This window comes from Cheilinus undulatus, linkage group 3, assembly GCF_018320785.1.
Source record: "Cheilinus undulatus linkage group 3, ASM1832078v1, whole genome shotgun sequence".
NCBI lineage: Eukaryota > Metazoa > Chordata > Actinopteri > Labriformes > Labridae > Cheilinus > Cheilinus undulatus.
In genome coordinates, this window is record NC_054867.1 from 55,117,079 (window position 1) to 55,129,320 (window position 12,242).

The 12,242-nt window shown below is 37.5% G+C and overlaps 1 protein-coding gene across 2 annotated transcripts in view; it reads right to left on the reverse strand.

The window, feature by feature from the left end:
- Nucleotides 1-12,242, reverse strand: part of LOC121507362 (filamin-B) — a 135,323-nt gene that overhangs the window by 41,525 nt on the left and 81,556 nt on the right. For both annotated transcript variants that reach the window (XM_041783659.1, XM_041783658.1), the window contains exons 16-21: nucleotides 4,872-4,995; nucleotides 2,046-2,206; nucleotides 1,864-1,954; nucleotides 1,569-1,723; nucleotides 1,065-1,182; nucleotides 816-895 (exon numbers count right to left, since the gene is read on the reverse strand). In XM_041783659.1, the coding sequence (XP_041639593.1) occupies nucleotides 816-895; nucleotides 1,065-1,182; nucleotides 1,569-1,723; nucleotides 1,864-1,954; nucleotides 2,046-2,206; nucleotides 4,872-4,995 (729 nt within the window). The remainder of the gene's footprint in view (nucleotides 1-815; nucleotides 896-1,064; nucleotides 1,183-1,568; nucleotides 1,724-1,863; nucleotides 1,955-2,045; nucleotides 2,207-4,871; nucleotides 4,996-12,242) is intronic.

Genomic DNA, 12,242 nt, shown 5'->3' on the forward strand with positions numbered 1-12,242 from the left:
TTGTTGCTCTGATTGGCCCGCAGAGATGTTACAGACAGAATGTTTACCCAATCACACTCTGAGTGTTTTTTCAAAGCCTCTGCCTTTTCTCAGATGTTTCCTGTTGAAGCTTTCCCAGATGGATGTGTGAAACAGCTCGTCATCAAAACGACAAACGGTCTTGTAGTGTGACATAATTAACAACACATCAAAGACTCCTTACGATTCCTCACGACCACGGTTTTACAAGACTAGCATGTCAGAATTTTTCATAAATCGTCGTCTAGTTTGACACCCTGACCTGACGTCAACAACATGAATCCTGACGTCTAACAAAAGGAGAACATTTGCTCATTATCTTTGCATCATCATTTACTAGATTTACCACTTTTATCCCCTTTTATTCCCTAAAACTAATGTTTAAATTCTATTTTATTTACGTTATCACATGCATACCTTAAGTTCTAAGTTCTTAAGTTCACGGAGATTGTGGTGACGTCAGCATACGCTGAGCGGTCAGGATCACTCTTGTAGTGTGGCCAGGCTGTCGGCCAAGACGAGACTAGATTTGGTTGCATTGTCTGGCATGGGGCCATCGTGACCAAAAAGAAATCGTGTAGTCTGAGCCGGCCTGAAGTGACGTCACACTTCCAATGTGGACCAAAACACGGCGGCCTCCTGGTGAGTTAATAAGCTCAAATTTACTCTAAAGGCAGATCTCTAGTGAGTTTTTTAGTTCGATATACAAAAGAGATAAAAATATCTACTCATAAAGATGAGCCCGTCAGATAATGCAGGGTTCCTTTTATCCGATTCTATTATAGAATTAGACTCACCACTGCCACCTCCAGTTGTCCCTGACCTCCTGCACCCTTCGTATCCACCATGAACTCCTGCTCCTGGTTGACTTCCACTCCTGAAACAGTTGGAAAAAAAATCTCTTTTAAAAAAGGACAGAGAAGCCTCAGTAACAGTTAAATAATTATGGTGCAAACGATGAAAATACAGAGCTTTCCTAAACATTTATGCACAAAATCAAATACGTGCCACATTTTGGAACAGGCAAAAAACTACAGAAGTCTTACTTCCGTCCATGTTGTCTACATTGACTTTGTTTAGATCCAGCGGGGCGGCGATGTCGACCTTGAAGGGACTCTTTGCGATGGGATCTCCCCCAAACTTCACTGCGATGGTCATGTCCCCCTAAAGACACGTAAAGGCCATACTGATGAATATAAATGAAAATGTGGAGAGGTGGGTCAACTGGGTTGACTGGTTTGGCCTGCAGCCTTTATGTCATGGTCCCATAGATCCGTGGTTCACAGCTGGTCCGGCCATAGCATATTAGATATTTTGCCTTTTATTTTCTGAAACCATTTCACAACCCTCTGAAAACTGTTCTCTAAATATCTGGTGTTACACTTCCAGAAGCAAAGGTGTGCATGTTTAAATATGTATATATTAACATTTCTTATTCCGGACTGGAAAAGAAGAGAATGTGGAGATACAAATCGTCTTCAGAGCATTGTTAAACATTTAAAGCAGATTTATGCACTTCAGATCAGGGATCAGCTGTAAAAATGGCGTACCTGTTGTGCAGGTGTGTACTTGACGGTCTGGGAGTAGTCATAGTTGTCGATGATGTCAAAGTCTTTGACAGGAGAGGAGAAGGAAACATCGAGCGGTGCTTTCCCTGCTCCTTTAGTCAGCACTGTGAAGTGAGTGGGTTTACCGCTCTCTATACCTGCACAGGTAGACAACAGCAAGGCAGCAACACACAGATAAGACAGTGATAAACAAAGCTTGTCAAATTACTGGGGTTCTTTAGTTATACCATCCACTAAGACAGCGGTTTTCAAAGTGTGACAAACAGTTTTATCTCACCAGTGGGGGCCAGTCCAGGTCCTTCTGCTTTCACTTTTGAGGCATCATGGGAAGGGTCGACTTTGACGCTAAACGGACTCTGAGGGACTTCCTGTGTGCAGAAATCATCACAGAAGTTCACTGATTTATGCAGAGGTTAAAAGCTCCACCCCCTTCCTGTGTCAGTGTCCATGAGTCTGTACCTTGTCAGTGAAGAGGACTTTAACGGTGAGCCTTCCAGCAGCGGGAGGGATGTATTTGACAGTGAACGTGTCATTGGCGTTGGGGATGATGTCGAAATCCACGTCAGCCTCTTTGTCTCCGACCATGTTGGCGTCGCACTTAATGCCAACACTGACATCACCTGAATGAACGCACAAAAAAAAGAGGATTTAAAATAACATGAACAAGCCGGCACATGGTTTCTTCTGTCTGGTAAAAAGACAAAAAATAATCGTATAGATACTGAAGCCCTAGTTATTTATCTTTTTAATTCTTGGTGAGCAGGAGCAGAGTGACAATGTAATATCAATTAAGCATAGAGATTCATGTTGGTTCAGGCGGGTCTAAGCCAAGGACAGATTTTTACGACCTATTTTATAATCTGTGTGTAATTGTAGACATGCAAATAAGTGTTGTAAAATGGAGTATAAAGAGCACTGGACAGAAGATTCGTGCACATTCTGCCATGGCCCCTCTGTGGTCATGGTTGGTGTGTTGAAATAAACCCAGAAAGTTTCTCCTGCTGACGGTTGTTGGTGTCTAATTTTCCTGTCTTATTAGAAATTCCCACCACAACATTAACCTTTGTGCCCTCCTCAAATTTACTACCCTCTTTACACCTTTGAGGCAAAAATGTACATGCACAGATAAATTGCCATTAAATCAGCATACATCAATATTTTTTCTTTTTTCATACATCTCTTTAACAACTTCAGACCTGCTCAAATCTAACAAACACTGAGTAATTTTCAAGATTTTAACCCTTTAAATGCCAGTTTGATTATTTGAAATATTTTATTATTTACTAAAAAACACAAAAAGTGAATTATTTTCTGTATAATAAATAGTAGAAAGATGGGGCTTTGGGGGTGATGAGAGTCTTGGATGGGTCAAAGATTATCAAAAAAATTGATTTGATTGCATTAATATTTTTTTATGTAATGTCAGAAATACCCTCCTGACATCTTCGAGGCAAAAATGCCCCCACTGACTTCCAATAAAACCACATTTTTAAAATTCACTGTCATTGCAGTATAAAATCATGCATTCTTTAATGTCAGCATTTCAATGTGAAGAAGTCTAGTGAAATTTGACATTTTTACCATATTCCACCAGATTCGACCATTTACTCATTTTAGGACCATGCACCAAATTCTTGTATTTTTGCCCGTTATGTTATGACATATTATAAAAAATACAAAGGCAATGAAATCAGTTTTGTTGCTAATCTTTGACTCATCCAAGACTCTCATCAGCACCAAAGCCCCATCTTTCTACTATTTATTTTATGGAAAATAATTCACGTTTTATGTTTGTTGTAGTAAAAAATAAAATATTTCAAATAATCAAACTGGCATTTAAAGGGTTAAAACCTTGAAAATTATTCAATGTTTGGTAGTTTTGAGCAAGTATGAAGTTGTTAAAGAGATTTATGAAAAAAAAGTAAAAAAAAATACTGATATATGCTGATATAATGGCAGTTTTTTGGACGTGTACATTTTTGGCCTCGACGGTGTCCAGAGGGTAGAAAATTCACTGAGAGTATGAATGTCACGTAAGAGTAAAACATGTTGGATTTCAAAAATTTAACTAGAAAGAAAAGTTCCTGTAAAAATTCATGCCACAAGCTGTAAAACTGATGAAATGATCAAAAATTTGAAAAAAATAAAATAAAATAAAAAAATTTGAGAAAAATGGCCAAAAATGCCCGAGGAGGGCACAAGGGTTAAAAAGATTTTTGTGGGATTTTTTTGTCAAAAAGCCAAATCATATTGACTTATAAAATCTATACAGGGGTGAACACTGTCTTATAGGCACTGTATTTAGCACCAGTCACAAGGATAATTTGACTTCATCTTTGCACAACGGGAAGAGGCACCATGTCCATATGTTTATACAGTCTGTTTTTTGTAACTGATACAATGTGTGCACCTTTTGTAAATCATGTTCCTCTCCAAGCATAAAACCACAAAAAAAATAAATAACTCATGATTGCTGATGTGCAGCTTTTTTGTAGTTGACACTGAGTGCCACAAGGAGGTGCAAAAGAGTCTTCTGTTGATTGCCTTTATAATTCCGGTCATAAATGATGAGCGGCTGAGATTCTTCTCTGTCAACTGTAAGCATGAAGCCGAACGTCGTCAATCACAGCTGAGGAATCTGAACCACGAGAGACATGGAGCAACAAACTGTCACACTCAGGAAACAGGTCAAATTCCTGAACAACCATCTCCCTATTCTCTTATATTCTCCTGTTTCTACGCCACAGATCAGGGTTAGGACAGAAATGTAGATTAGGTCTGTTGTCTAAAATTATCACAGTGTTAACATTAAAACTGTTTACTTTAGTTTTCTGTTTTAACATGAGTTTCTCTCCATGTTTTATTTATTCAGATGTGATGTCCATACTGACTTTCATTTACCCGGGGAATTCCAGGCCTACATGTTTTACATAATGTGTTTTTCCTCTTCATTTTGCAGGTGGATGAAAGAGGAGGATCATTTCTGTGTGGTTTGCTCCTGGAGGTCAGGGTGATGAATTTCCTGTCAGGATGTTTCTGGCTTGAGATCATCACCAGGACCTACCAGGCAAAGGAATGTGAGTGTCTGGTGTGCGTGTGCATCATTCAGAGGCCGTGTAGGAGAGGTCTGTTGGTCCATGGCGGAGTCTGAAGTGTGGGTAAACTTGTTTAGTTTTAGTCTGAGGCTCCTTTTGTTCTGACACAGATGGAAACGGCTTTCACACCCAGTGAAACTGTCTGTGGTGATTTCCTGTCTTAGTTTATTACTCTGTGTGAGTCTGTTACCGTCTCCAGCTCCGGAACAGTCCACGGTGAAGTGTGTGGGCTCGTTGGCCTTCAGTCCGGTCGCCTCCACTCCGGGACCGAATACTTTCACCATTTTGGGGTGGCTGCCTTTACCCACGTTCACCTGAAAGCACCAACAGGAAATGAAATCAATGATCTCAACTTAAAACAGGAAGTTTGGGAATTTTTTCTCCTCTCAGATCCTAAAATGTTTAGAAAAATACATTTTAATCAGTTTATTACTAATATGCTTTCTTATAATTACATAAATAAAAAACGGAGTTCCACAGGGCTCCATCCTGGATCCTCTATTTTTCAATTTTGAACATTGAATTCTGTGCATTTTGCAGTATTTTTCCTGGATTTTTCATGTCTTAGTATTACTCAGGCTTAATGACTGCCTTTACCACGTTCACCTGCAGGCACCAACAGGAAATGACATCACTGATCTCAACTTAAAACAGGAAGTTGGGGATTTTTTCTCCTCTCAGATCCCAAAATGTTTAGAACAATGGTTCCCAACTTTTTCCAACTCAGGGCCCACTTTTAAGTCTCAAAAATTTTCAAGGCCCACCTCTGACCCCATAAATACGGATGCCATATAATGCGTTCTCAGAGCACTTTTTTTAATTGAAGATTGAACATAAAGGACTGAACTGAATTCAGGAGAAACATGTTGGAAGCTCCACAGTCGCTAACACAGCATCCGTAACATGTTGCAACTCTTTCAGTATTACAGTTTTCAAGGAGCTGTCCACACAATAACCTCTAGATAACAACAAAAGTCCCTATTTCTCATTTGCTTGTCATGTCTAATACTTGAAGGAAAAACAAAACAAAATAATGAAAAGAATATTTGAACATTTTTTATGTCCTTTTAAACATAATGGAATTTTAACATTTTAAAACACTATTCTGTATGCTTTTATTTTTATATAATTACCCCCCCCCCCCCCCCCCAAAAAAAAAAAAAAAAAAAAAAAATCATACTATTTTGGAAATGATTTGGGGGCCCACTTGCAATACTGTTGTGGCCCACCGGGAGGTGCAGCCCACAGGTTGGGAATCACTGGTTTAGAAAAATGCGTTTCAACCAGTTTATTACAGATATGCATCCTTATATTTATATAAATAAAAAACGGAGTTCCACAGGGCTCCATCCTGGATCCTCTACTTTTCAATTTTGAACATTGAATTCTGTGCATTTTGCAGTATTTTTCCTGGATTTTTCATGTCTTAGTATTACTCAACTTCAATGGCTGCCTTTACCCACATTCACCTGCAAGCACCAACAGAAAATGACATCACTGATCTCAACTTAAAAACAGGAAGTTGTTTTTTTTTTTCTCCTCTCAGATCCTAAAATGTTTAGAAAAATGTGTTTTAATCAGTTTATTATGGATATGCGTTTTTTATAATTATATAAATAAAAAACGGCGTTCCACAGGGCTCTGCCCCAGATCCTCTACTGTTCAGTCATTTAACATCAAACTTCACACAACTGGCAGAAATTTCTCTTGTTATGCATAGCTAAATATTACCTAACTTTAATGGCTGCCTTTACCCACGTTAACCTACAAGCACTGACAGGAAATGACATCACTAATCTAACTTAAAACAGGAAGTTTGTGATAATTTCCTCCTCTCAGATCCTAATAAGTTAAGAAAAATCAATTTTCATCAGTTAATTACTGATATGCATTCTTATAATTATATAAACAAAAAATGGAGTTTCACAGGGTCCATACTGGATCCTCCATTTTTCAATTCTGAACATTGAACTCTGTATTTTACAGTATTTTGGCAATAAAAATTAAACACATTCCAGCCGTGAAACAATGCAAACATAAACATATTTAATGTCTCTAATTACTGAGCGTAGTACAAAACTCAATGAATTTCCCTTTTTGTTTGTTTAAACCACATTAAAATAATTATTTACACATTTAAGTGATTAAAGTATCTAAAAAGTTAAGAGATGGAATGAGAGCCTCAGAAATACTGATAGTAGACCTCTGCATCGTTACTTTTCAAAAGCATCTGCAAAACTAAAAATAATCTTGACCTTATTTCATGTTTTTACGACAAAGGCAGTCTAATAAAAGAAAGTTAAATTCTCAAAGACAAAGAATGTAAAAGGTATTTAGTATTATAAGATGATGCTGTGGTGTGTGGTAAACTGGATTTATTAATTCTATCACAAACTGACTTTTAATGTTAAAGGTCACATATTAAGACAAGTTTACATCGGTCTCAGAAGTCCCCAAAACATGCCTGTGAAGTTTGTTGCTGAAAAAACACTCCAGTATTGGATTTCTGCATGTCTAAAAACCCCTCTGTTTCAGCCCTGCTCAGAACCAGCTGTTTCTGTGTCTGTGGCTTTAAATGTTAACGAGCTGTCTGACTCCACCCCTGACCACACCCCTCTCAGGAAGCAAATGTGGCTTAATGGATGTGGCTCTCCTGATCCTCCTCTCTGATGGCAGCTGAGAGGAGGATCAGGAGAGGAAGGCGGAACTTTCTTCCAAATGGGGAAGGCCATCTGAACCTGGGGGTGGGGCTAACTCCCCAGATGACATCATGAGGGGAAAAGCTGAGAACAGCTTGTTTCAGCATACATTTTCTAAAAGTTGGGGGGGGGGGTGTTACTTGGGGGATTGTAGTCAGGCCAGGGGCACATACTTTTATTAGAAAAGCCTAAAAAAAATAATTTTTTGCATAATATGTAACCTTTAACGAAATCTGTCTAAAAAGGCACCGTTGTCTCCTTTAGTAATGCCCACATGCGTGTAATAATTCCTCATTTCACTGATAAAGCTACGGCTACAGAATATTTTCATATGAATATCTATTCATAGACGGTCTAATCATGGTTAAGGCCTCCGGCTTTAACTAGGGCTCTCTAACATTTAAAAATATGAATCTTGAGTTAAATCAGAAATTCTAGAGCTAATTACAATTAATCTCCCCTTTGTCCCAAACTTGATTCACCATTGTAATCATTTTTTTGTTTTCAAATGAAAAAGAAACTCCTCGATTAATTTTTGTTTATTTTTATCAACAATATGTAACAAAATTTAACAGAAGGTTCCTTTAAAGGTCAGAGTGTTAGCTGTAAATGTGTCTTTAAAAGTCACTGTGGAGGGTTATTTACACGAACACTCAGGCTCTGAACATTTTTATCAGAAAGAAACAGAGTAAAAGTGAAGCTAAAGTCTCTCCATGATCTAAAGAAGTAAACTAGACCATCAGAGGAATATTCATTTTTTATGTTTTTATTTGTTTGAACCAGTGTCAGATAAAAATGTTGACACGCAAACCAAAACCACTTTTTCTATTCAAATTTTTACTCAGAGGATTCAGAATGAACATGATTATTAAGACCGAGCAGGATGTGTTTGTTTGAGATTAATGTGGTTACACTAAATATAAGAAAAAATGCATCATTGAGTTTACAGGGTTACCAGAAAGAACATAAAGCTTCCTACTGCAGTTTTTATTTTTAGTATTACTGCGGTTACGCTTCACAGAAAATCTCCATTTTTAATTTTCAAAATCTTGATTTTCAAATCCTGATTTATCGATTTTATCGATTTATTTTCCAGCATAACTTAATCACAGAAAAAGGAACTTGTTATGGATTGAAAAAGAAATAAGGGAACAGGAAAAATGTTTGATAAGTCAGGATGCAGATGACTATTTATCGTCCACTAGGGCTGGGTCATCTATCAAAATTTAGATTCAACCGCAACATAGCCTGCTACAATTCTTAAATCACAGAAGAAGCAATATTTCTTTAACCTGAACTCTGGGTAAAAAAAAAAAAAAAAAAAAACACTTTAAAACTGTTTTTATTTTTCCAGCAGAGACGTTACGCCCCACACATCATGCAACCATTCAAGTGTCATTTTTGAAGATGATGATTCTTGGGGGGATTGTGGCATATATTTTTGTTGGAAAAGCCTAAAAAAGTGTATTTTGCATAATATGTGACCTTTAAAAAACTGAACTGATCCCTCAGTTAGTGGTTAAAAAAGCAGATCCTGTCAAAATTAAGGTAAAATGCCCCAAAAATCTTCTTAAAAAAATTGTTAAAAATACACTAGAAAATAAAAAACAACTGTCACAGGCATGCAACATGACACATTCAAAATTAGACAAAGCAAACCAGACAGAAAAACATTTAAATGAAATGTCAGAATTTATTTCGAACAGCCCTGTTTGGATTTGGGATTGAAAATAAAAGACCTTTAAATTTCAGTACAGTTGAAGATGAAGGTTAGAGTCAGTCAACACGTGTGTTACACATTCACATCTGTTAGACATTAAAACATGCATTTATGCATGCTGCATGCACAGGAATACAGCCGCTAAGCTGCTCTTATTTAAGAATATTATTATTTCCTCTCACAGAATTAGACAAAATACAAAAATCTAATTATTTGTTCATCAAGAGTCTGAAAGTGCAAAGCATTCCTTGAAGCTTGAAGCAGCTTACTTTAAAACTTGTTTATCAGCCGTCCTCCACATCTTTATCAGAACTAAAACCACAAAACGATTTCAGTCATCCAGCCTGACATTTTGTTCTGTGTTAACATCTCACAGGCAAGTTAGCCAAACCAAACTATCATGACCTTCTAATGTCTGTTGATGTAATCCACCTGTCTTTAAAAACACAAACAAAATCACGCCGGATTACCCGGATATCTAATCTTGCAAATAAAAAAAAAATTCGGGCTTCTAAATCAGTATGAACCTCCATCAATATAAACCTTCAAACAGCCAAAGCTGAAGTTTGACCTTAGTCTTCTTGCCTGAAAATATCCATAAACTTGTCAAGCATTTTCATTTTCATACTGACAAATCAAGCACCTTTGTTAGTTTCATTATGCGTCTACAGCAGTGTTACTCAATCCTACTCAACCAAAGAGCCAAACTGTTAAAAAATACCGTTGCGAGAGCCACAATCTGAGCATTTAAAATTGGCAAAAAAAGGGTTCAAGTGGCAATTAAATTCAGTTAAACTTGGCAAAAATGGCCAAAAAGCTGCAAAAATGGGTAAAAATGGGCAAAATAGGCACAAAATGGCAAACTGGGTGAAAAGCTGCAAAAAAAAGGGTGAGAAGTGACAAAAATGAGTAACGGGGCAAAATGGCCAAAATGCGGCAAAAAGTTAGTGAAAAGTGATCAAAATGGGCAAAAAGCAGCAAAAAGATAACAAAAAGTTAGTGAAAAGTGATCAAAATGGGCAAAAAGCGGCAAAAAGTTAACAAAAAGTTAGTGAAAAGTTACAAAAATGGGCAAAAACATAGTAAAAAGTTACTGAAAAGTGATCAAAATGGGCAAAAAGTGGAAAAAATGTAGCAATAAGTTGGTGAAAAGTGATCAAAATGGGCTAAAGGGGCAAAAACGTAGCAAAAAGTGCATGAAATGTGATCAAAATGGGCAAAAAGCGACCCAAACATAGCACAGAGTTAGTGAGAAGTGACTAAAATGGTCAAAAAGCAGCAAAAACATAGCAAAAAGTTAGTGAGAAGTGACAAAAAGTTCAAAAAGTGGCAAAAACATTGCAAAAAGTTATTTAAAAGTGGCTCAAATGGGCGACAAGCAGCAATAAGTTAGTGAAAAAGTTAATGAAAAGTGACTAAAATGGTCAAAAAGCATCAAAAATGTAGCAAAAAGTAAATGAAAAGTGACTTAAAATGGTCAAAAAGCAGCAAAAACTGCAAAAAGTTAGTGAGAAATGACTTAAACAGGAAAAAAGCAGCAAAAACGTGACAAAAATGAGAAAAATACTGGCATTTAATGGCAAAACCTATCTTAAATAGACAACTGCAAAAAGCATGATAAAAGTTGCAAAACTGGGATAAAAGCAGAAAAAAACTGAATAAAAGTTGAAAAAAATGAAAAAGGGGCCAAAAACCATGAGCAATTGAAATATACAGACAGAATGAGGGTTGACATTTAAGTTTGACAATTAAAGCCTACTGTAGAAGAGTGGGGATCAAACTTATTAATGTGACTTGCCATGGATCATTTCTGAGGTCAAAGTTTCCTTTTTTTTAAGGTTTTCTGGGGGAATAATATTCAAATCAAGACATAAAAGAGCCACATGTGGCTCCAGAGCCCCGCGTTGAGTATCACTGCTCTACACCAAAAACCCCACAGTCATTAGCAGTGAGCTTAAAGCCAGGCAAGGATCTCTCCTCCATGCTGCTGCTTTGACTCCCTACTCTTAATGAAAAGGTGTCACCGCTGTGTTTTTGCAGCGCTGAGATCTGGGTGTGACTGTTGACTCTCCATCTATCACCTGGATCAACATAAAAGCTGCAGAAAGGTTCAGCGTGTGCCCGACAACCTGCAGGCTGCTGCAGCTCACAACAAGCCTGCTGATTCATCGCGGTGACATCAGCTCTGAGAGCTGGAATCAGACAAGTACAGACGACGCTGCGGACACGGGAATGATTTAAGGAACCTGTCACCCATCACATGACCGCCTCCTACGGCTCTGCTTTCTCATGAACATGTTTAAATGTCACCTGAAACCCTTTATCCACTGCCCTGACGTCTTTTGTTCTGCTATCTCATAACTTTTGGCCTTTGTTCTCGCGCTTCATCACAAAGAAAACACCGTCACTGCCAGCTTTTGAAGCCTGTTGGCATTGTCATAAATTCCTGAAGAGAGCACAAATGCAGATCCAGACATATCGAAGGCCTGCTGGAGATTTCTCATAAACTTCTCTGCCTGCAGGTGAGACTTTAAGAAAAACAGCAGTGCAGAGAAGACAGCTGATAAACAAGAATCTGACAGTGAAGAGCAAACAAATCTATAAAAACGTGATCAAATATCTAAATTAAAGGAGCTTACAGTGCAAAGAGAAACGTGCATACTTCAACTGTTGGATTCAACCCTTCTCACTGTGATTGCTTTAGGATTTGTTCTTTTTGTTTGTTTACATCTTAGAAATTAATATTTCCAAACCTGATCAAATGTGCAAACATTCTTAGTAAAGTATAAATCAAACAACTGCTGCAGCTTTGGCCAGTTGAGTTATTATTTGATTTGACTATGTTAGTTTAATTTCATGTAATGAGTTCCATAAAAAGTGAAAAGGTTTAGATTCAACAGAAACAGATTTGACAATAAACATGAATCACATGCAGTGAAGACGACAGCAAAGCTTCACTTATCTGGACTGTTAAAGAGCACCTTTTAACATTTTGAGAGCGTGACTTATTGATTCTGATTTTCAGATATTTCCTCAAACTTCCCATTTTAACTTTTTTTTGTGCTCTAAACTACCTCCCTGTGCTTAGATCCTCTCTGAGCATGCTCTAAATGTCTGCTTGCTCACAAATCTTTAGTTGCCC